Consider the following 26,174-nt stretch of genomic DNA (forward strand, 5'->3'; position numbering starts at 1 on the left):
TAAGGGGAATGTGGACTGGAACTGGTGAATCTCCAGTTGGGCATCTGCTTCTGAAAATTCTAACTGCTGACAGTTGGGACCTGTGGGGTTTCTCCCCACAGATAGCACCAACCAGTGAAATATGCATTTTTGTCTCCATCCACACTGTTTCCGGATGATTCAGTGAAAACTACCTATATTCTCTCTTTTCTGGATGGCAAGGCCCTAGCCTGGGCTTCTCCCCACAGATAGTGCCAACTCTCCCTTGGACCAGGGGTCTATCACCGCAACAGATTACCAAGACCATGGACCCGGTGGAGGCCTCTGCTCTTCAGGCCATTCTGGGCTTGGCCCAGATGATTCAGGAACAGCAATGCTTTCTCAAAGCTCTAGCAGCCTCTATGAAGCATCTCAACACCTGCTTAGATTCCTTAGTATCCATGGGAGTACCAAGGCCACCCATACTGGCTCCAGTCACTTCCGCAGCCCCTCCGCCCTCTGTCATTCTGCTACCAGCTCCTCCCCGCTATGCCAGGGAGCCTCAACTATGCCAGGGGTTCATCAGCTAGTAAATATACATTTTTGTCTCCAATCCACATTGTTTACGGATGATTCAGTGAAAACTACCTATATTCTCTCTCTTCTGGATGGCAAGGCCCTAGCCTGGGCCTCTCCCTTGTGGGAGCATTCCAACCCCATTCTTCGGAACCTCCAACAGTTTCTTGTGGCCTTTAAGACTGTATTTGATGACCCAGGTTGCCAGGCAGCCTCCAGCTCGGATCTCCTCCACATTGGCAGGGCAGTGACTCCCTCTCAGATTACATCATCAAATTCTGGACCCTGGCTATGGAACTCCACTGGGAGGAGGACTGCCTTCGTTCCATCTTCCTGCACAGATTGTCATCCCCTATTAAGGATGAACTGGCAGCTAATGAGCCTCCCAATTTGTTAGACTCTCTCATCGAGTTGGCAGGAAACCAGGAATGAAACCGGAAGTTGCAATGCTCTAGGAGATGTGCAGCCACTGCCAGCCAGCCCCAACACCTTTCCTCCCCGAGGTCTTGCCCTCCGTTAGAGGAACTGATGCAACTAGGAAGTGGTTATTTGACCCCAGAAGAGTGCCTCCGATGCCACCAGGCTGGGCTCCTTCTCTACTGTGGTGAGGCTGGTCATTTAATAGCCCACTGCACAGTACGGCTGGTAAACTCCCAGGCCTAGGTCTCAGTGGGGGGCTGACTCTAGGCCTTACCTCTCTGGCCCCCCCCCATTAATCCTTCTAGTGACACTCTCAGTAGTCAACCGGGATTTCACCACCCTAATCCTAGTGAATTCAGATCAGGTGAGAATTTTCTCATGAAGGCCCTTGTGGAACATTTCCAAATTCCCATGCTTTATTGCTCAGTTCCATTGGTGCTTTCCTCCATCCACCGGGATGCTCTGCCAGGAAAAATTACCGGTATCACATCTCCAGTAAAGCTCCATATAGGCTTCCTGCAGGTTGAGCACCTGGCATTCCACTTCACCAGAGTCATACATGCCTGACGTTATCCTGGCTGCAGGAGCACTCCTCTTAGTTTGATTGGGCATGGCTTCAGTTGTCCCAATGGGGCCCCAAGTGCTATGCTACCTGTTTAGAGAGAGTAGATGCCCTGCAATGCCTCGCCTGGTCCATTGTTCCAGCAGGCCTTCTTCCACAGTATGCACAATATGCCAACGTCTTTTCAAAAAAGAATGCAGACACCTTGCCCCCTCACATAGAGTTTGACTGTGCCATTGACTTATTACCTGGTGCCAAACCTCCTCAGGGAAGGGTATACCCTTTGTCCCTACCTGAGATGAAGGCCATGTCCAAGTATATTCATGAGAACTTGCATAAGGGATTCATCCATCAGTCCACTTCCACAACTGATGGAGGCTTTTTCTTCGTGGCAAAGAAGGATGGGACTCTCCGCCCCTGCATAGACTATTGAGGCTTGAACACAATCACCCAGAAGGACCACTATCCCTTGCCTCTAACTTCAGAGTTGTTTGACCGTCTGCAAGGAGCAAGGATCTTCTCTAAATTGGATCTCTGGGGGGGCATACAATTTAATTTATATCCAACATGGTGATGAATGGAAAATGATCTTCAACACCAGAGAACATCACTACAAGTACCTGGTGATGCCATTCGGCTTGTGCAACACCCCAGCTGTGTTTCAAAACATGATGAATGAGATCTTCAGGGACTTCTTATATGAGTGTGTGTTCATGTACCTTAACAATAACTTAGTCTTCTCCAAGCATCTACTTTCCCATCACTGAGACATCTTCCAGGTACTCCAGCATCTCTGGGACAATTGGCTTTATGCCAAACTCGAGAAGTGCTTGTTTGAAAGAGAGCACCTCCCTTTCCTGGGCTACATCATCTCCAGCTGTGGTTTTTACATAGATGGCTTCAGCCTAGAGGGTTGCGAGCCCTAGAGAGATCCCTGGGCTTCACTAATTATTATCATCACTTCATAAACAACTACTCCAAGATAGCTGTTACGCTCATGGTCATTACCTGTAAAGGGGTTAACACCAAACTCTGGCTGCCAGAGGCCATGACAGCCTTCCAAGACTTAAAGACTGCCTTCCTTCGAGAACTCTGCCTCCACCATCCGGAATCTTTTTCATCCCTTCATTGTTGAAGTAGACACCTCTTTTGTGAGGGTAGGAGCCATCCTGAGCCAGCACTCTTCCACCGGATCCCTGCACCCCTGTTATGGGATCAGCAACAGGGAGCTACTGGCAATCAAATTAGCATTGGAAGAATGGCGCTACTGGTTGGAGGGAGCACAACATCGCATAACTATCTACACTGATCATAACTTTTTGGAGCACCTCCACCAAACTCAGTGACTTAATGCTCGATAGGCCCGCTGGTCACTATTCTTTACTTGCTTCAACTTCAAACTCAGATACAGACTCTCAGCCAAGAATGTTCGAGCGGACGCACTTTCCCACTCATTTCTGACTCAGGACATCTTGGAACCACTCTGACACATGATCGATCTGGCCTGGGACCTCCTCACATCCACCATGACCGTCTCTGCAAGGAAGTTGGTTGATCCCCACAAGCTCCGTGAAAAAGTAAAGTGGTCCCATGATACTCACTTCGCAGGCCTCCCTGGTTGAGCCCGGACTCTTGCACTGCTCCAACAGTTCTACTGGTAGCCCCATATGCAGAAGGACATTCGGGCTTATGTGGATTCCTATCCCACCTGCGCACAGCAAAAAACTTTGGCAGGATGACCCTGGGGGCTGTTACAGCCATTGCCGGCCCCCAGGAAACCTTGGACCCATTTGTTCATAGACTTCGCCATGGATCTTCCCCTCTCTAACTGCAATATGGTGAATTGTGTCATAATCAATCATTTCTCAAAAATGGCACATTTTATCCCATTACCCGGACTCCCCACAGCCTTGGAATTGGCCCGATTATTCACCCTCCATATCTTCAATCTGCATGGACTACCTAGGCATATAGTCTCAGATCAGGGGGCTCAATTCTCAGCCAAGTACTGGTGTGCCGGAAGAAGTTCAACATTTCCTTAAATTAAACAGCTTATCACCCACAGGCCAACGGACAGGCTGAATGAACAAATCACACCTTGAAGTATTTCCTTCATCCTTATGCTAATGAGAGCCAAGATAACTGGGCATTTCTCGTATCTTGGGCTGAGTTCTTGCATAATTTGCATTACAGCTCTGCTATGGGATCCTGCCCATTCTTGACTGTGTATGGCAGACAACATGTACCATCTCTGCCGATTCTGCTATCCTTTTCATCATCAGCGGCCCAGCCGACCGCCCAACAACTACAGGAACTCCAGAATTGCATGATGGAGACCCTTCAGAAAGCAGCAGAGAGATTTAAGAAGAAGGTAGATGCCCATCATAGGCCAAGGTTCCTCTTTTTAAGCCCAGAAACAGGGACTGGCTGAGCACATGCCACATCTGCCTCTGGATGCCTTCGATACGACTGGCTCCTCATTACATTGGGCTGTTCCCCATCCTTCATCAGCTTGGTCCTATAACGTACCAGTTTCAACTACCCACCTCACTAGGCGTCCATAACATGTTTCATATGTCTCTGTTAAAGCCCTTGATTCTCTCTTAGCCTTCAAGGAAATCACCTGAGCCCCAGAGACTCTCTGCTAAGGAAGATGCTGTTACGATTCCTGCCCGCGGAGCTACTCTCCGCGAGCAGGCCTCTCCACCCACCTGGTTCTCCAGCACGGCCGGGCGCCACCAACTCCATTCCCTGTGGCACGGAGGCCGCAGCAGCTCCTGACCTGCTCAGCAGGTCCGGCCCTGCTGAGCAGCCGCCTCTGCCGATGCCACCGACCTCGTCCTCTCCAGCCCGGAGGCCGCGACCGTCCTGAAGCCTGCCTGCTGCTGTCTGAGGAGGACCCCGGGGATAACGTTGCAGCTCCCTGCCGCGGAGGCAGGCCAGCAGCGTCAGCCCTAGATGCAGGGCCGAAGATGGTCGTGGCCTCCGGGCCGGAGAGGACGAGGTCAGTGGCGTCGGCAGAGGCGGCTGCTCAGCAGGGCCGGACCTGCCGAGCAGGTCAGGAGCTGCTGTGGCCTCCGAGCCACAGGGAACGGAGTTGGCGGCGCCCGGCCGTGCTGGAGAACCAGGTGGGTGGAGAGGCCTGCTCGCGGAGAGTAGCTCTGCGGGCAAGAATCGTATCAGCATCTTCCTTAGCGGAGAGTCCCTGGGGCTCAGGTGGTTTCCTTGAAGGCTAAGAGAGAATCAAGGGCTTCAACAGAGACATATGAAACATGTTATGGACTCCTAGTGAGGTGGGTAGTTGAAACTGGTACGTTACAGGACCAAGCTGACGAATGATGGGGAACAGCCCAATGTAATGAGGAGCCAGTCGTATCGAAGGCATCCGGAGGCAGATGTGGCATGTGCTCAGCCAGTCCCTGTTTCTGGGCTTAAAAAGAGGAACCTTGGCCTATGATGGGCATCTACCTTCTTCTTAAATCTCTCTGCTGCTTTCTGAAGGATCTCCATCATGCAATTCTGGAGTTCCTGTAGTTGTTGGGCGGTCGGCTGGGCCGCTGATGATGGAAAGGATAGTAGAATCAGCAGAGGTGGTACATGTTGTCTGCCATACACAGTCAAGAATGGGCAGGACCCCATAGCAGAGCTGATATGCAAATTATGCAAGAACTCAGCTGATATGCAAATTATGCAAATTATGCAAGAACTCAGCAAGAACTCAGCCCGATGTTTTCTTCGCGCGGCTGTTCATGGTGCTTCCTGTCCTGTCTGCTTCTTCTTAGGTGCCGGTGCGCGCCTCTTCAGAGTATTTAAAGGGCCAGTAGCAGGAAGTGCTCCTGGGCCCACCGTAACCCAGCTGGTCTTTATTTCCTACTTCAGCCCTATACAAGGGCCCTGCCTGACTTCTTCCAGGGCCTTCGGATTGGGTTCCACAGTTGGCTGTGCTCCATGACTGATCCAGGTCCTCCGTGGTCTTCTGTTTAGATGGCTTCGTGTTCAGTGTTTTCATGTCCCTGGTCTTGTCCTCCGTTGGAGCTCCTTCATTGTTTCCTGTCATTCCATGTTCTGATATTCTGAGGTCCTGTTCTTCATTGTTTGCGTTAGTCCAGATGTCCTGATGTCACACACCCTGATGTTCCAGTTCCTGATGTTTCAAGGTCCCGCTCCTTTGTCGCCTGTTCCAAGCCTTCGTCTGGGTCTTCCTAGTGCTCAGAGTTGTTTCAGCCTCTTGTCCTTCCAGCTCCTTGAGGTATCCAGATGGCCATCCTGAAGGTACTTCCGTTCTGTCCGGACCCTGATTCCGGTCATTGGAGCCTCGTCAGGTCGGGTTCCTGTCCTGCACTTGTCCCGCTCTCTGCGTGGTCAGTGACCAGCCTTCTAGGTTGTGTAGGGCACGCAGTGGGACAGGGTGGTCCGCGACCAGCCCATGGGGTCCGCCCATGTCGGTGGGCTGTGAAAGGCACTGTGAGAGACAGTGCCATTGTCTGTACCTTTTCCAGCTCATCGTCTACATCCAGAGTCTTCCAAGGTCTACGTCCAGAGTCTTCCAACGTCTACGTCCAGAGTCTTCTAAGTTCTATGTCTGCGTCCAGAATCTTCCATGTTCCAAGGACTCCATCTGCCCTCACCCTGAGTCCAGCCTGCTGCCTTTTGCCATCCCAGCGGCAGGTCCGAAAGGGCCAGGAACGGTCAGAGGACTGTTCATTACCAACATTCCATAGTTGGTTCCAGAGGCATGCAGGTCTGGCCAAGGTTCAATCTGACTTAGTTCTACCCGTGCTTGTACCAGCTCACCTCCTGCGGAGTGTCTTGGGGCTCCTCCCTGAGTCACAACGCGGTCCAAGGGCTCACAACACCTGTTCCAGAAGTGATCACGCCTCCGTGCTCAAAACAGTATCTGAAGGCCTCCACGTCCTCGGGTCATAACAGCTGCCGGAGACCGTGCTCATAACAGATGCTTTATATCAAGTGAAAGAAGTTTTGGACATGCGTCGACGGCGTAAGAGAGGTCCATAGTCTTCCTTGCCTGGGAAGACTATGGACCAGAAAAAAACACTTGTGAACCTGCCTCTTTCATCCTTGATAAGAAATTCCATGCTTCACCCCCAAGAAGCCTAAACCCTCAGGAAGGGGATTAAGAGGAGGGAGTACTGTTATGTTTGGTGGTCTTGCTGTGTGGACCACCACACTCATGCCTCCAGGGGTGGCCCGGGTACTCCGCTTTTTGTTGTAGCCACCTGCTATATTTCTCTGTGCCTCCGGCGCCCAACCCTTCTCTGCAGCATGCAGCTCAGAACGGTTGGGCTCCCACCCGGGCTGTACCACCCAGTTGCACTGGGTAGTCATGCTTCTTCCTCCGACGCCTGGACCTCCCTAGGGCACGTGTACACCGATGAGCAAATTCTTAAAGGGCCAGTGGCAGGAAATCCCCAAAGGTGCCCTCTGATAACATCACGGCCTGGATCAGATATAAGGAATCCCCAGCCAACTATCCAATGCCTTGGCAATGGATTGACTCGTCTTGGAGCAGAGTATTGCCGCATTCCTGTCTTGATTCCTGGTTCCTGACTCACTGTGATTCCTGTCTCCGAAACTTATGTCCATGGATCCCTTCACCTGGTTGTTTCTGGTCTCCCCCGTCTGTCTTCAGCACCTTCTCGTGTACCTGTGATCCTTGTCTCCCTCTCTCATCATCTTCCTTGTGGTTTGATCTTCTGGCTTTGACTCTGGATTGGACATTGATCTTGCTTCTCGCCGTCTGCCTCAACACTACTTAAGACACTGACTGTTGCATGTCCCAGCTGCAGCAGGCCCGCAACTGGCCCTACACACCCCCAGCACCCGGGTCCCAGACCTGGCCCTTCCTCTCTAGCAGTGGTAGGCAGCTGCCTACGCGCCCATGCTCCTACCACTTCACCAGGTTCCTCCGGCTGCTCCGCAGCCTCCTCCGGTCCCAGTCAGGTCTCCCCATGTGCGCGTAGGGGAGACGCCGCCACCATGTAATCCCAGTCATTTGCCTTAGGTGCGCACAAGTGTGCCTTTCCCGACTTTAAAAGGGCCGTGGTGGGAAACCTTCCTGCGGCCCCGAATGATGACATCTCCGGGCCCTGCTATTTAAGGAAGGCTCCGCCACTTGGTCTTTGTCTTGGCAACAGGTCTCCACATTTGTCATGTGCTTAGTTGCTACTCCTTCGTTCCTGTTCCAGCTCCTGTGCTTGTTTGTTCCAGTCCTTGCTTGTTCCTGACCACGCTTTGGACAGATTCCTGGCTTTGACACTTGCTTGTTCCTGACCATGCTTTGGATGGATTCCTGGCTTTGACTTTTGCTTGTTCCGGCCCGTGCTTTGGATGGATTCTTGACTCTGACCCTTGCTTGCACCTGACCTTGTTTCCAGCCGCCTGCCCTGACTTCAGCCTGCACCTGACTTTGTCTCCAGCTGACTACTTGGACTTGGCCTTTCTTAGGCTCTTGCCTACTTATCAGCCCGGACTTAATCTGTTCCTGTTCTCTGCCTGCCTCTGCCTGTCTGGGCTTCTGGATCCAGGCCCTGTCTGAACTCAGCTCTTTCGGACCCTATGTCCCCATTGCTTAATGGCTCCCTGCCTTGAAAATCTTCTTCAGGATCATTTACACAGAGGCTTGCCTAAAACCAGCCAGCCCCAGTTCCCAAGGGTTCAACCTGCAGGTAACGAGGGCTGATATTGGTGAAGCTCCAGTCAGCCTCCGCTTCCTGGTCTGCTCCACTTCCTGATGGTGGGGACCCATGGGGGTTTCCCCACAGGTAGCATCAACTCCACCTCAGGCCAAGGCTCCACCTCCACAACAAGGACCTTGTTCCTTGCCGACCATGGCTCAGATAGTGACATTGCTGTGCTCTGCTTGCCTCAACCTCGACCATGGGCTGCCCTTTAGCTGAGTCCTCAGTGTGCTGGCCTGCAGTGTTTTCATCCTGATTGGACTTCCATCACCGCAGAGGCCCCCAACTAAGACCAGCTGGCCCTGGCACATGAGGGCTCAACCTAAAGGGTACGTGGGCTGGTATTGGCGAATCTCCAGTTTGGCCTCTGCTTCTGCCAGCTCCGCCTGCCGACAGTGGAGACCTATGGGGCTCCTCCCCGCATGTAATGCCAACTCCCCCTTGGCCCAGAGGTCTACCACTGCAACATCTTTGAAATGCCTTCATCATGTTTGTTTCAAAGTGTTTGCACATTTTAATTAAAATGGTCTTACAATCCTAAGTAGTTCTGAGGTTCACCTTAGTATTCTAATGGTAAAGTCTGATCTACAAAACTGTCGTCGTCCCCCCCTCCCCGTTCTTCTATCTGGTATACTACCTTGTATCAGTGAAAATCTATTCTTGTCTCTGATTTCTGACCTATTTCATCATTGAAGCATCCTTATTCACATTTCCTACATTGGATAAGGTACCCCACATTCTGGAGGAACAAGAATGTGATTCCTTCAATGATAAATGTCATTCCCATTTTTGTATATGTAGGGTCCTGTGATACTTGCTGGCACAATTTGCATTTTGGTATCTTGTAGGAATTCCTATCTGAAGCTTGCAAAATTTCTATCTGAAACTTGTTTCTCACCAATTTTTTATTTAGATTAGATGGCAGCTGGACAGCTAGAAATGGAATAATATTTCTTTTAGAGATTGATCTTCCTGTATGTAGCAATGACCTTAAGTTCTCTGTGATTATTCTTACACACAGTATCTATTTTGTGATTTTCCTTTGCTTGTATGACAGCAAAGCCTCCCTCTACATTTTAAGTGGAGATTCATTTAGGGTGATAGCTCTCAAAACCTAGTGAAAAATGTAATAAGTTAATCCAACAAAAATGGTATCATCTGCAATTTGTTTGTTGGCTTTTATTTCTATCTAAGAGGGTCATTTACTAAGCATTTTTCCCCTAGATACAGAATGATAGAAAACTTTTAGTAAATAAGCCTCAAAATGAATTAGGATAGAAAACATATTATATTACTCGGTATTTTTGAAAAGGCAAACAATTTCATTTTCAGTTTAGATTCAAAACAATTGGACATGTAAATATGCAAATCAAATCTCAAACAATATATTTCTATTGACATTGAAGGTTCATTCTTACCAATTCACCTTTTTCTCCTTTGCTACCATCAAAACCACGTTCTCCCTAGAATTGAAGAATAGTCATATAAGATTTATTGATATACGTTTTTAATTAAATAAAACTGGTAACATTATCTGGCCTTATTTTACAATGTTATCCTAGATATTTTTAATTCATTGAATCTGTTGTTAGTTTTCAGTAAAAAAAAATGTAATATGTTACCCATTTTCTCTACAATTGTCTAATCTATAAATTTAATGTGCCATAGTTTCCTAGTATTAAATGGAATAAACAGATACGTTTCAGACCCAGTTATCTTTATCTAAATATTAGGACACAGCTAACTAGCTAAATATCTGGTTAAATCTAACCACACAAAACTTAACGTAGGATTTAGGGCAGTCATTTATGTGGATAAATTGGCTCAAAAATTAACTGGTCAACACTAATATTACATTAACTTACTTATAGGGTCATTTATCAAAACACGATGTGGGGTTATCACACGCGATAACGCCCTACCGCACGTGATAATTACTGCATTGTAGTGGTAAAATTTTAAATGAGGGAAAAGGGAAGGGTTAGGGCTGGATTTGGGCAGGGCTAGGGACATGTTTTTTCCAGCACCACTGTGGGCAATACTGTTTTAGACATTATCATCAGCAGTAGCGCCGGAAATAACACCATCTTTTACGGTGGCGCTATGGGGGGCAATAGTGTGCACCACACTGCAACCGCGGTGGGTGAAAATGCACCGCCGTGATGCAGCCAGGTGCACATTATCCCCCCCCCCTCCCCGGCCCTTTGTCATTTGTGGCTCACCATTCTGCTGTAAACTTCGCAAAATGATGAATCCCCCTATAAATTTGGAAAGCCCTGGTCTAGCCTCCCTTTTGTCCAACTATGTGTTGTGTGTGCACAGATTTTAGCCGGACAATGGGAAAGGAGAGGGGTGAGGAATTTTTAAACAGATTCATGCATTTAAAAGTCAATTGTAACTGCATAAATATTTAAAACATTGCCCCCTTAAAGGTGAATTTTAAAAGCTCGACGGGCGCATTAATTAGGGGATGTGTGAATATGTCGAGCTCGCGCCTGTCGAGCTCGCGCCTGTCGAGCGGATTTTAAAAGCTGCCCAGACATGAACGTATCTCTGGGAGTGCATACATCACGGACGTTTTCAAAAGGGGCGAGGAGTGGGTGTGGTTTGGATGGGATAAGGGCATTTTGGGGTGTGAAGCTGAAATGTGACACAAATACTTTCATGATCCAGCATGTGTGAAGGCCCCCTGCAACTTCTGCTATGGATTGACATGTAAGTTAAAAAATAAAGAAAAACAGGCATATCTAATGAGTTTTAAAGGATGGGAATAACTAGGGGGAGTGAAAGCTCTTAAACAGTGCAGTTTGGAGGACTTTTCTCTTAACTGGGTGAACTGGGGATGAATTGGAAAAAACTAGGAATAGCGTTGGTGCACGCCCCTTTTAATATCCCCTGATTTATGTGGTTGAAGTTGCATTTGTGTCCCCACAAAATTTGGCAGACGTGCGTGCGGCCAGGCTATTTTATAACATGCGCACATACGTTATAAAATGGCCCATCCCTGGGCGTGGGCTGATGTATGCATTCTAGTGTGTACCTGTGCACCGGTTTGAAAGCTTCCGTCTTAATGCTCAAGAGATAAAATAAGGAGCATGAAAATTAAGCTGCTATAGCACATTTTGTTATCATTAAAGCTTTCCAAACAACAATGAGAATGTGATTGCTGTTTTACATTTTGAGTTACTTCCACTGTCTGAGTTACCCTTTCACATCCTTTCCCTTTTTTAACTTTATATAGCAAGCTATGTGGGACTTGATCCAGGAAGGCAAGTGATAATAGCTGAAGACTTCCTCAGAACGATATTTTGCCAAACTGCACATTCATATAACAGCATGTGTTACAACTGGGACTTAAGTTTAAAATCTGAGGGTGTGAAGATATTCAATCTTGTAAGTATCTTCAGGCTTGTCAACTGCTATTTGCTAGGTTGCAGAATGCTTGCTGCTCGGATGACACGACTGATAAGATACACTCTGCAACTAGGATAAGGATAGACAAATCTGGTCCTTGCATGCTGGAAGCTGGTTGAGCTTTCAAGATATTTGATTTGATTTGATTTTTTTCTAATTCTGCTTTTTCACACTTCTCACTGAATATTCATGAAGTGCATCTGCATGCATGGCCAAGCATACTAATGTATCTCATGCATATACACTGTGGATATCTTGAAAATCCAACTGACTTGCGGCTTTTGAGAAATAGTCTTAACCCTGAACTGGATATCATTCTGTGTGATAATGTCCTGATGAAACCATTGGGTAAGATTTCAAAATGTCACAAACTGGATTGTTTGAGATTTCTTATGGGTTTTTTTAAATTTATACTTTATTACATTTCACAAATATATTACAAGAATTTAAAGTAAAACACAAATTATGAAACATTACAGTATACCAATCTTCTTCCAAGTTAAGAAATGAAATATCATATGCCATATACCAGTCCATATTAATAGGGGGACATACAGATGTCTCAGAAAGAAAGGTTACAAATACAAGTAGCCAAGGTAATAATACATGTGACACATATTCCTGATTCCTATACTCCTCAATCAGTTCCCACCCTAATGTCTTTATCTATCAAGAAACCTTCCAAATGAGAGGGATCTGTACACACAAATATATTCCCCAGATTTGTGACTTAACACTTACATGGGAATTTCAAGAAAAAAGAACTGCCGATTGCCAAAACCCAGGCTTTCAAAACTAAAAAACATTTTCTCCTAGCCTGGGTTTCTCTTGAGCCATCTGGAAAAGCCTTTATCTTCTGACCACAAAATAATTCATTTTTATATGTAAAATACTGTTGGAGGAATATATCTTTGTCATTATCCAAAACAAATGTGACCACAAAAGCAGCCCTAGTGGCAATAGTATCCCCCGAAGATTGAAGAAAAGAAGATAAATCAAGGCTGGAAAAGGATAGCAGCAGATCTACAACCCCTTCCTCCCCTAAAGATTCCCTTCTCTTACCTGGAACATAATAAGTATTGGATAGTAAAAAGGATTTCTCCTCTGCAAATTGTAACACTTCCTTTACATATTTTTTAAACAACTCTAGGCCAGAGAGAAATTGAGTTTTAGGAAAATTTAACAGTTGTATATTTCTAGCTGTCATTCTGTTCTCTAGATTTTCCTTCTTAAGATGTAGACTTAAATTGTCCTTAATAGCAGACACATTGTAGTCTGAAGATTATTTACCATACCAGATAACACAGAGGTAGATACTTCTACATTCTTGAACCTATTATCATGCTCCTCAGTTGATGCAGAGGCCCCTTTTGTATAATTACAAAGTTGAGAAACAGTATCTGTCAAATTCAACTCGATCCTTGCAGTTAATCTCCAGATTTCTTTCAGAGACATTTCCCCAAGTTCTTATTTATTTTATTTATTTAAAGAGTTTTATATACTGTCATTCGGAAACGTCAAAATAACACCATCATAATGGTTTACAAAATAAGGTTATAGGGATAAAGGGGTTGACAAGGGGTGTAAAAACATAACATGTTATTAGGCTTAGTAGTAAGCAAGTTCATGCTTAAGATCAAAACGAGTTTTAGAGAAGCATAGTTGTGCTGATATTCATTTAATCATGAGGTTGTAATGGAGGGCGGTGATGAATAGTTGATTCTTTGGGTGGTTTGATATGCTTTGTTGAACAACCAAGTTTTTCATTCTTTTATGAATGTTTTTAGGTTTTCTTGAATTCTGAGTTTAGTTGGCAGGGAGTTCCAAAGTTTTGGGCTACCAAGGGATATCGCTCTATTTTGAGTAGAGGTCAGTTGATTTGAGTGCGTTGGTGGTGTTTTAGGAGTCCTTTATTTATTTATTTTAGGAGTCTATCTATTTATTTATTTATTTATTTATTTTAGGAGGCTCTCTTCTTGTAAAGCTCCTACTGCTTCAGCCCATGTGAAGCTGATTACAGGTTCTGGGACTGGTCTGCTACCCCTCACATGAGTGCCCAGGAAGACCCAGAGGACAGAAGAACATCTTCCTTCAGGGATCCCGCATTAGCCACAACAGTAGAAGCTTTTAAATCACTTTTTAAAGACACAAGTGACAATTGGTCTCTCTCATTACTCACAGCACCAGGTTTTGGATTCTCCAGTGTAGGTAGGACTGTTGGAAGAGAAGGAGGAAAGCAGGCCACTGGACCAGGAGAGGTATCAGCAGACTCTGAACCCAGTGTTAATTGCAGAATGAGTCTGCGCAGAACACATGGAAATCCATGGGTCCTTGGATCAGTGTGGACACGCATGGGATGAAATTGTCCTTCCCTTTTCTCTTTTTGCCCATTACCCAGGGGATCGAGAAAATTGGTGCTAAGGGCTCACCACTTATTTCTCAGGCTCACAGATGATGCAGCATCGGGGCAGCTGGAATGGGTAGCATCTCCCTCTTGGGCCTTCCCGGAAGTCTGGCAGTCATGGTCCACTCACTCTCCACTGCACGCCACGTTTTATGCCCCAGATGCACAGATGACGTCAGTGTTGGGGTAGCTGGAACAGGCGGCATGTCCCCCTCGGGCCTCCTGGAAGTCTTGCCTATCACAGTCCCACTCACTCTCTATTGCACACTGCTTCTTATGTCCCAGGTGCACAGATGACATCGGCTTTGGGGTGGCTGGAATGGGTGGCATCTCCTTCTCAGACCTCCCTGAAATCTGGACAGTCACGTTTCCCTGAGATTTCTTATGTAATGATTTTCTAGAGTAGCAAAATAAATAAGCTAGAATCCCAGAGATGAAAACCAATGATAGTGTAAGTACACAGCATAGTTTTACTTGTCAGCAGACCTCATACAAGGCATACATATCTGATGCTAGTTAGCAATAGTATACCAGTGGTATAATCATCGGTCAGATTATTTTTTGAGATTTTTCTTATGCGCAAGTGAACAATAAAATAGCCCATTGGCAGTGCATATTTAAGTATTTAGCTTTTTTAGCAGCATTGCAAACTTTTGCACTTAGCTTAATGTTCTCGAGGAGGTAGCGGAGACATGGACGTGGGGACATGCACAGCGTCAAGCTTGACGCTGTGCATGTCCCCACGTCCATGTCTCCGCTACCTCCTCGAGAACATTAAGCTAAGTGCAAAAGTTTGCAATGCTGCTAAAAAAGCTAAATACTTAAATATGCACTGCCAATGGGCTATTTTATTGTTCACTTGCGCATAAGAAAAATCTCAAAAAATAATCTGACCGATGATTATACCACTGGTATACTATTGCTAACTAGCATCAGATATGTATGCCTTGTATGAGGTCTGCTGACAAGTAAAACTATGCTGTGTACTTACACTATCATTGGTTTTCATCTCTGGGATTCTAGCTTATTTATTTTGCTATTGTTGGACAGCTACTCCCTTCCTTGAACTGGGTGCTATAGGTCTGTTGTGTTCATGATTTTCTAGAGAACACAGTTTTTTAATGAATGCCTGAATTTTTTTTTTGTTGCTTTTAAAATATACACTGCTGCCCACTATATAATTGTTGTAGAATTTGGTAAGCCCACTCGTTTTTAGTGGACAGTGCCATGCTCTAGTATCACAGAAGTAAAAAAGGAATATTCCAGGAAAAGTCATCTAAATTCATGACTTAGAAAAATTTACAGAAAAATGTTATTTGTTAACTTCAGTGACTTCTGTGATACTGGAGCATGGTACTGTCCACTAAAACCTAATGGACTTAGCAAATTCTGCCACAATTTTATAGTGGGCAGTACTGAAAGAAAGGATAGTGAACTATCTACAATCCGGTGGGCTGCTCAGTCCGAAGCAGCATGGATTCACCAGGGGAAGGTCCTCTCACATGAATTTGCTTGATTTTTTTGATTGGGTGACTAGAGAATTGGATCAGAGAAGAGCGCTCGATGTAATTTACTTGGATTTTAGAAAAGCTTTTGATACAGTCCCACATAGAAGACTCATGAATAAAATGTAAAACTTGGGAGTTAGTGCCAAGGTAGTGGCATGGATTACAAACTGGTTGACAGATAAAAGACAGTGTGTAGCGGTAAATGGAACCTACTCTGAAGAGATAATGGTGTTAAGTGGAGTGCCACATGGATCAGTGTTGGGATAGGTTCTGTTCAATATCTTTGTGAGCAGCATTGCGAAAAGGATAGAAGGTAAATTTTGTCTATTTGTGAATGATACTAAGATCTGCAACAGAGTGGACACACTGAAAAGAGTATTGAAAATGAGACATGATTTAAGGAAATTTGGATGGTGCTCGAAGATATGGCAGCTGGGATTCAATGCCAAGAAGTGCAGAGTCATGCATCTGGAGTGTGGTAGTCCAATAGAGCTGTATGTGATAGGGGGGTGAAGGGCTGTTGTGCACGGAGCAAGAGAGGGTTCTTGGGGTGATAGTATCTGGTGATCTGAAGATGGCGAAGCAATGTGACAAGGCTATAGCAAAAGCCAGAAGAATGCTGGGTTATAGAGAGAGGAATAACCAGTAAGAAAAAGGAGGTAATAATCCCCTTGTACAGGTCCTTGGTGAGGCCTCACCTGAAATACTGTGTTCAGTTCTGGAGACGTATCTCAAAAGGGACAGAGACAGAATGGAGGTAGCCCAGAGAAGGGTGACCAAAATGGTGGGTGGTCTCCATCAAATGACTTATGAGGAGAGGTGGAAGTACCTAAATATGTATACCCTGGAGGAGAGAAGGAGCAGGGGATATATGATACAACCTTCAGATACCTGAAAGATTTTAATGATGCACAATCAACAACAAACCTTTTCCATTGGAAAGAAATCAGTAGAACTAGGGGTCACAAAATGAAATGCCAGGGAGGAGATGACTCAGAATCAATGTTAGGAATAATTTCTTCATGAAGAGGGTGATGGATCCCTGGAATGCCCTTCCAGAGGAGGTGGTGAAGACAAAAACAGTAAAAGATTTCAAAGGGCCAAGGGATAAATACTGTGGATCCCTACAGGCAAGAGGATGGGCATGAAGAAAAGAGCACAGATAAGTTTTAAATGCAACTTACAAAAACAGTTTTGAAAAAATTACATATTTTGCCAGATGATTATATATAAGACAATGAAGGTCTTATTACCGGTAATGACTATTACGATGGCATTATGAAGTGTAGATTAATATAGGGGAAAGTTAGTTCTATATTTCATGAAGAAAAGAGTGCATGGGAGTAACTTGCTGGTGCGGCAATTACTGCCCTTAACCAATAAGCCTTCATACTGTTGATGCAATTCCATCATTGCTCTCTGCTTCAACTGCAGGGAGAAAAGAGGAAAAGGGGAATTAGATTCAGGCAGCAGCCAACAAGGACATTGAATTGTACAGTCTGGGAAAAAAAATAAGCATTAGGGTAACTTGCTGATGCGGCGGTTACTAACATTAACCAATAAGCCTGATACTTTTGATGCAGCTCCAACATTGCTCTCTGCTTCATCTGCAAGAGATAACGGGAAATCGGACTCAAATAGCAACAAACAAGGTCCCTGACTATGACAGTCTGGTAAACTGATAAGTATAGGGGTGACTTGTATGGCACAGTAGATACTAGAGATGTGAATCATGTGCACTACGGGGCAGATTTTTAGAGGAGCGCACGTAAGGAACATTTGTGTGCACTACCCAGCACACACAAATGTGCATCCAATTTTATTACATGCGCGCGCTGCTGCGTGCATGTTATAAAATCTGGGGTCGGCGTGCGCAAGGGGGTGTACTCTTGTGCACCTTGCGCAGGCCGAGCCCTAGGGAAGGCCCGATGGCTTTCCCCGTTCCCTCCGAGTCCACTCCGAAATCGGAGTGACCGTGGAGGGAACTTTCCTTTCGCTGCCCCCCATCTTCCCCTGCCTTCCCCTATCTAACCCACCCCCCTACCTTTGTTGTCTAAGTTATACCTGCCCGAGGCAAGCGTAACTTGCGCGCGCTGGCCAGCTGCCGGCACGCCATCCCCCAGCACAGCCGCTGTGCCGGAGGTCTCAGGATCGCCCCCAGCCAGCCCCCGGACCACAGCCCCACCCCCATCCCCGCCCCCTTCCCGCCCCTTTTTCAAAGCCCCGGTACATACGCGCGTCCCGGGGCTTGCACGTGCTGCCGAGCCTATGCAAAATAGGCTTGGAATGTGCAGGTGGGGTTTTAAAGGGCTATGCGTGTATATTACGTGCGTAACCCTTTGAAAATCTACCCCTGTGTGTGTGTATGAACAGGCTGATGCAATACCATATGCTCAGGCTAATGCACTGGGTAACCCACAGTTGGATGTGCATTTTGGTCACGTGTCTATAACTCATTATGCAATAAGAGGATTAACGCAACCAAAATGTGCGACTGAACCAGCGAGTAGCTAATAGCACTCATCAAATGTAAATTCATGTTGATGAGGCTATTAGCTATTACCCAATGATGTAAAAAATAAATGTGCGCCTTTTTACTCTCAAAAATTAACACCTGCTCCGGAGCAGGCTTTAAATCTTGAGTAGCCCCTAAAGTTAACAGAAAGCATAAAATACTAGGGATGTGAATCGTGTCCTCGATCGTCTTAACGATCGATTTCGGCTGGGAGGGGGAGGGAATCGTATTGTTGCCGTTTGGGGGGGTAAAATATCGTGAAAAATCGTGAAAAATCTAAAAATCTAAAAATCGCAAAACCGGCACATTAAAACCCCCTAAAACCCACCCCCGACCCTTTAAATTAAATCCCCCACCCTCCCGAACCCCCCCCAAATGAGTTAAATAAACTGCGGGTCCAGCGGCGGTCCGGAACGGCAGCGGTCCGGAACGGGCTCCTGCTCCTGAATCTTGTTGTCTTCAGCCGGCGCCATTTTCCAAAATGGCGCCGAAAAATGGCGGCGGCCATAGACGAACACGATTGGACGGCAGGAGGTCCTTCCGGACCCCCGCTGGACTTTTGGCAAGTCTCGTGGGGGTCAGGAGGCCCCCCACAAGCTGGCCAAAAGTTCCTGGAGGTCCAGCGGGGGTCAGGGAGCGATTTCCCGCCGCAAATCGTTTTCGTACGGAAAATGGCGCCGGCAGGAGATCGACTGCAGGAGGTCGTTCAGCGAGGGTTCCGGCGCCTCGCTGAATGACCTCCTGCAGTCGATCTCCTGCCGGCGCCATTTTCCGTACGAAAACGATTCGCGGCGGGAAATCGCTCCCTGACCCCCGCTGGACCTCCAGGAACTTTTGGCCAGCTTGTGGGGGGCCTCCTGACCCCCACGAGACTTGCCAAAAGTCCAGCGGGGGTCCGGAAGGACCTCCTGCCGTCCAATCGTGTTCGTCTATGGCCGCCGCCATTTTTCGGCGCCATTTTGGAAAATGGCGCCGGCTGAAGACAACAAGATTCAGGAGCAGGAGCCCGTTCCGGACTGCTGCCGTTCTGGACCGCCGCTGGACCCGCAGGTTATTTAACTCATTTGGGGGGGTTCGGGAGGGTGGGGGATTTAATTTAAAGGGTCGGGGGTGGGTTTTAGGGGGTTTTAGTGTGCCGGCTCACGATTCTAACGATTTATAACGATAAATCGTTAGAATCTCTATTGTATTGTGTTCCATAACGGTTTAAGACGATATTAAAATTATCGGACGATAATTTTAATCGTCCTAAAACGATTCACATCCCTATAAAATACTGCTTTTCTGTAGTTCCTCCGACTTAATATTATGGTGATATTAAGTCAGAGGAACCAAAGAAAGGAGTAAGGTAAAAAAAAAACATTTTTTTAAATGTCTTGCTGGTGGTCAAGATAGGAAAAGGGACATTCAATTAACGAGCGCCCATTTTCCTAAATGGACACTCATAAAATTGAACATCCATGTTCCTAACCCACACACAGCCACTTCTCCTGGGTACCTGATGCCGAGGTGGCACTAGGGATATACAATTTCTCCTACTGCCTCCTTTTTAACACAGTGGCTCATTTGCCTACCGCATCACGCGCCTGGGTAAGGAAAGCGGGTGCTCAATCATGAGCGCCTGTTTTTCGCGCACCGACATCGCATTGACCTGAAAGTGGGGCCCGGATAGCCATACTCTGCATGCTGCTTTTTGATTCAAATACTCCAGGGCTCTGCCATAGCTAGGAAAGAGAGGCATGTGTGACTATCCATGTTCTAAAATACAAGAAGGAAGTCGGACTAAAAAAACCATGAGGAATGAAACAAGGAATAACCGAAGGTCCTCAAAAAATATGTTTATTAGAAATTAATAATCCGTGAGTGCCCGACTCTAGGCCTGAGTTTCACCCAATGAAGGGCTGCTTCAGGGGATGTAAACAACAGAATATCACTTTTAAGATGCACTTTTCAATCTCTCAAGCCTCTCATTCAAGATGATATCCAAAACATCAATAGCAGGTTTTGTTGGTATGCTTATTCCATAGAAATTGATAAGCAGGCTCTTAGGCACACGAAGTTTGAGCGCTAAAGTTCTTTCAATCAGAGCGGCTCCAAAAACCAATAGAAGGTAGTGTGCATGCGAACAGCAGCGGGAGTTCAGGGTCAGCCCGACTGTAGTAATGCTTTAATTGTAATCTCAATTCATTCGAAGTACACAATGTATACCAAGCTATTCGAAACTCAGGTCTGGAGTCGGGCACTCACGGATTATTAATTTCTAATAAACATATTTTTTGAGGACCTTCTGCTATTCCTTGTTTTATTTATTTATTTATTTATACGTTTTTATATACCGAAGTATTGGCGGGGGCCTTCACTCCAGTTTACATTTATAACAACGCTATACATTGAAGTCAGATGAACAGCTTTAACAGAGTTAAAGTTATAGAGAATATATACAAACACTTGTTAAAGGTCTAAGTATGTCAGAACTGTTAGAAACATAGACATATTTTAACATATTTACAAATATATCAGATATAAACAAGAGTAAGTAAAAACTATTGGGGGCAATATAGACAGTGGGTTAGTGATACATTATCAAGTGATATGAAGATTAAGATGATTAGGAAGTGAGTTGATTGGATAGGTATTGGATAGGGGGATGAGCTGAGGGGAAAAAGAGAGGTTGGGTCTGGAGGGGGAGATTAAGGAAGAGGGGGAAAAGTGGTATTTAGGGCAAGAGGAGGAGTAGGGATGTAGGTAATTATGTAGGTAATTATTAGAGTCATTGGTTAACCTATTCCGTCCTTGTATGCTTGCTTGAAGAGCCATGTTTTGTGTAGTTTTTTGAATAGTTTGGTGTTGTTTTGTAGTCTGAGACTGGAAGGAAGAGTGTTCCAGAGGAGAGGTCCAGCTATTGAAAAGGATCTTTTCCTGGTGGTAGTTAATTTGGCTAAGGTGAGTGTTGGGATTTCTAGACGTGCTTTATTGGCTGATCTCGTGTTGCGTTGAGAGTGGTGCATTTGTAGAAGGGAGTTGAGGCAATCGTGGTCATTGTGGTAAATAGAGTTGTGAATCATTGATAGTGTTTTGTATTCGATTCTTTTTGCTATGGGGAGCCAGTGTAGCTCTTTTAGCACGGGTGAGATATGGTCTGTTCTTTTGAGTCCAGTGAGAATTCGCGCGGTGGCGTTTTGAAGAATTTGTAGGGGGTGTAAGGTAGATTTCAGAAGACCTATCATGAGGGCGTTGCAATAGTCAATGCTTGAGAAGATCAAGGATTGGAGGATGGTTCTGAAGTCTGGTTGGTTTAGTAGGGGTTTTAGGTGTTTGAGGATTGAGAGTTTGTGGAATCCTTCTTTAATTTTCATGGTGATGTGTTTTTTAAGGTTGAGTTTGGGGTCTATCCAGATTCCCAGGTCTTTGACTTGTTCTTTTAGTTTGATGGGGTTGTTGTCAATGATAATGGGGTGGCTCAGATGATCCCCGGAGATGCTTTTTTCAAACAACATATATTCAGTTTTGTCAGTGTTGATACAGAGTTTTAGTTGGTTTAATAGTAGTTTGATTTTGTTGATGGTTGTGGAAGCGGTTTTAAGAGCATTCTCTATGGAGTTTGATACTGGAATGATTAGCTGGATGTCATCAGCGAATAGGAAGTAGGTAATGGAGATGCTTGATAGCAGTTGGCAGAGAGGTAAAAGGTAGATGTTGAAGAGAATGGCCGATAGCGAGGAACCTTGAGGTACTCCAGTTTCAAGAGGGATGGCTTGTGAGGTGTGGTTGTTTAGATTTACTTTGTAGGATCTATTGTGGAGAAAGGATGTGAACCAATCTAGAGTTTTTCCTGATAGGCCAATTTCAGATAGTCTGGTGATTAGGGTACTGTGTTCAACTGTGTCGAATGCAGCTGATAGGTCAAGAAGAATGATGATGTAGCGTTGTCCATTATCAAAACCTCTTAGGATAGTATTAGATAGGTTGATAAGAAGAGTTTCTGTACTGTGATTTTTTCTGAAGCCATGTTGAGTTGGGTATAAGATGTTGTTAGTATCTAGATGCTCATTTAGTTGTTTGAGTGCGGCCTTCTCTGTTAGTTTTGCTAGGAATGAAAGGTTTGAGATTGGTCGGTTGTTGCTTAGATCGTACGGGTCAAGGTTCTTTTTTTTTAAAATGGGTTTTATAGTGGAGATTTTTAGATTGACTGGGAGCTCTCCTTCTTCAAGTGATTTGTTTATAATAGTAGAGATGATTGGTGCAATGGTGTGGGAGATTTCTTTTAGAGCATGTGTTGGTATTGTATCAAATTCGTGTCTGGCTGGGTTCAGTGATTTGATGAGTTTCTCTGTTTCAGTGGTTGTTATCGGATCAAAGTGAGTCCAGGGAGTGATGTCTGGGCGATTCAGGCTTACATTGGTGTATGTGGTCTTGGTTATTTTTTCTGAAATTTTGTTGACTTTGTTTTTGAAGAAGTTTGCGAGGTCTTGGCTTAGGTTTTTTTGTGGGGGTTTGGCGATGTGGTTGTTTGCTGAGATTAGGTTTATTTACAATATTGAAGAGGGTTTTTGGGTTATTTGAGGAATTTAGGATTTTTTTGCTGAAATATTCCTTTTTTGCTTTGTTTATTAGGCTTTTATAGTAGGCAAGGTAGGTTCTATATCTTTCGAGTGTTAGTTGACATTTGTTTTTCCTCCAGTCTTTTTCTTTTCGTCTGAGGATGGATTTAGTCTCCTTTAATTGAGGGTTGAACCAAGGGTTGTTGGTTTGTCTTTGTGAATGGATTTGTTTAGTTCTTTCAGGGTTTATTATGTTTGCTGCTTCGGTTGTTATGTGATGCCAGGATTGAGTGGCATTGGTTATGTTGGAGAGGTCAATTTTTAAAAGATGTTTATCAAGTTCTTGTTGGAGTAGATCTGGAATGAAGGGTGGTCGGTATTTAAAGGAGTGAATGTTGTTGACTTCTGTCTTGTTTACGGTGTTGGTGTGAGTCGTGCATTGTAGGAGAAAGTGGTCTGACCATGGGACTTGAGAATAGGAAATGGATGAATTTGTGAAAAAGTTATTGCTAATGAAGATCAGGTCAAGGGTATGTCCAGCTTTGTGTGTTGGGTTGTTGACGAGTTGTGTGAATTGAAGAGTGGATAGTATATCAAGCAGGGTTTGGCAAGCTTGGGAGGGAGGTATAGAGTCAATGTGGAGGTTAAAGTCTCCGAGGATGATTGTAGGTTTTTTGTTGTTGATTTTTGAAATGATGAATTCAATGAGTGGTGATAAGTCTTTGTCGAGAATTTTGTGGGGGCAGTAGGCTAGGCATATCTGAAGGTTATCTGAGTCAAAGAGGGCTAGTTCAAATTGGTGGGGGAGGGAGATGGGGATTAGTTTCATGTTGAAGTGTTTTTTGATGATTAATAGTAGACCTCCTCCTCTAAATTTCTAAATTTCATTCCTATCCATGTTCTATGAAAGAACCTCTTGGTAAATGTTTAAGAACCACTGCTGGTGTCTGTTGTTGCTATGGGGTGCTTAGAGTATTTATTTATTTATTTATTTATTTATTTATTTATTTAGAGGGTTTTTACTATACCGGCATTCGTGATTAAAAATCACATCATGCCGGTTTACATATAACAAGGGGTGTGAACAAAAAACGGAATGTTAACAAGTGCAAAGAGTTCATAAAGTTACATTACAACAAGGTAAATATAGCAGGGGAGAGAATTAGGGGAACATTACAACAAGGTAAATATAGCAGGGGAGTAGAGCTTAGGTGCTGGCCTGGACCTGAGAATCAGGCAGTAGTGACTTGTCTGTGGCATAACTGGACAGGCACGCTAGTTGGGAAACACTGTGGTATGTGATATTCCTTGTAAGCAGTGGTGGATTTATAGTGCCAGCTGGCTGCCACCCCTCCCCCCCTCAACAAGCCAGCATGGAACCACAGCTAATGATGAAAAACAAGTAGCTCATACTAGGTAGGTGCCCATAGGCACGTTCCTTCTCTGCCTCTTGGTAAATCCCTGCTTATAAGAACAAAGTATAGACATGAGGTAAATTTTCAGAGCCACTTAGTGGCTAAGAACTCCAGCAATCATTAGGATACATTTCCACCACTACCAAGCCAGCTAGGATGTAGTTGAAAATTAGCCAAAAGCTAATCTATCTGGCTATAATTCAAGGGCTTATGCAATAAAACTCACACCAAAATCGTTTTACCAGGACAGCTGGTAAAACTTTTACATGCGCATTAAAACCCCATTTAACATGCTTAAGGAATAAATGTTCACAGGATGAGGGTGCGAAGGAAAGTAGGCAAAAGCAAATCATAAAACAGGAAATACTCCTTTATTCTAGTGAGAAAAAGTTCCCAGTTTCACAAGTCCATAATAAAGTTCAATCATTTATTATATAAACAAGCTAGCCTATTATGGACTTCTGACACTGGGGGCTCTGAATTAATTTAGATCAAGAGAGACAAAATGGACTCTATTATGGAACTGTAACTTCTGGGCAATGTACCACATGCAAATATGTACCAGACGCAACTATAAATTAAATGAAGTATACTGAAATTTGTTGCACCTTTTCCTCGATAGAATAAAATAATATTTCCTGCTTAAAGATTTGCTTTTGCCTACTTTCCCTCGCACCACCATCCTATGGATTTAGAATTTCAGTGTGAAGTTCTGAACATAAGAAATTGCCATGCTGGGTCAGACCAAGGGACCATCAAGTCCAGCATCCTGTTTCCAACAGAAGCCAAATCAGGCCACAAGAACCTGGAAAGTACCCAAACACTAAGAAGATCCCATGCTACTGATGCCAGTAATAGTAGAGGTCATTCCCTAAGTCAACTTGATTAATAGCAGTCAATGGACTTCTCCAAGAACTTATCCAAAAAATTTTTTAAACCTAGCTACACTAACTGCACTAACCACATCCTCTGGCAACAAATTCCAGAACTTAATTGTGCGTTGAGTGAAAAAGAATTTTCTCCGATTAGTCTTAAATGTGCAACTTCCTAACTTCATGGAGTGCCTTTTAGTCCTTCTATTATCCGAAAGTATAAATAACTGAGTCACATCTACTTGTTCAAGACCTCTCATGATTTTAAAGACCTCTATCATATCCCTCCTCAGCCGTCTCTTCTCCAAGCTGAACATACCTAACCTCTTCAGCCTTTCCTCATAGGGGAGTTGTTCCAGACCCTTTATCATTTTGGTCACCCTTCTCTGTACCTTCTCCATCGCAACTATATCTTTTTTGAGATGTGGCAACCAGAATTGTACACAGTATTCAAGGTGCAGTCTCACCATGGAATGATACAGAGGCAATATGACATTTTTGTTTTGTTAACCATTCCCTTCCTAATAATTTCTAACATTCTGTTTGCTTTTTTGACTGCTGCAGCACACTGACCCAATGATTTCAAAGTATTATCCACTATGATGCCTATATCTTTTTCCTGGGTAGTAGCTCCTAATATGGAACCTAACATCATGTAACTACAGTAAGGGTTATTTTTCCCTATATGCAACACCTTATACTTATCCATATTAAATTTCATCTGCCATTTGGATGCCCAATATTCCAGTTTCACAAGGTTCTCCTACAATGTAGCACAATTTGCTTGTGATTTAACTACTTTGAAAAATGTTGTATCATCTGCAAGTTTGATAATCTCACTCATCATATTCCTTTCCAGATCATTTATAAATATATTGAAAAGCACCGGTCCAAATACAGATCTCTGAGACACTCCACTGTTTACCCTTTTCCACTGAGAAAATTGACCATTTAATCCTACTTTGCTTTCTGTCTTTCAACCAGTTTGAAATCCATGAAAAGGACATCTCCTCCTATCCCATGACTTTTATTTTTCTTAGAAGCCTCTCATGAGGGACTTTGTCAAATGCCTTCTGAAAATCCAAATACACTATATCTACTAGTTCACCTTTATCCACATGTTTATTAACCCCTTCAAAAAAATGAAGCAGATTTGTGAGGCAAGACTTCCCTTGGGGAAATCCATGTTGACTGTGTTCCATTATGTTATGGTCATGGACACTTGGGCCGGCTGGGATGGTGGTTGGTATGCTGTGGAGGACCACAACAAGTGTCACAGCCGGGAGGCAGC

At 44.7% G+C, this 26,174-nt stretch overlaps 1 protein-coding gene across 5 annotated transcripts in view; it reads right to left on the reverse strand.

Annotated features, from left to right (window-relative positions):
• The window catches only part of COL19A1 (collagen type XIX alpha 1 chain), a 1,176,857-nt gene that overhangs the window by 878,746 nt on the left and 271,937 nt on the right, over positions 1-26,174 (reverse strand). For all 5 annotated transcript variants that reach the window (XM_029595659.1, XM_029595658.1, XM_029595657.1 and 2 more), the window contains exon 12: positions 9,633-9,677. In XM_029595659.1, the coding sequence (XP_029451519.1) occupies positions 9,633-9,677 (45 nt within the window). The remainder of the gene's footprint in view (positions 1-9,632; positions 9,678-26,174) is intronic.

This window comes from Rhinatrema bivittatum, chromosome 3 (genome assembly GCF_901001135.1).
Source record: "Rhinatrema bivittatum chromosome 3, aRhiBiv1.1, whole genome shotgun sequence".
NCBI classification, from domain to species: Eukaryota; Metazoa; Chordata; class Amphibia; order Gymnophiona; family Rhinatrematidae; genus Rhinatrema; species Rhinatrema bivittatum.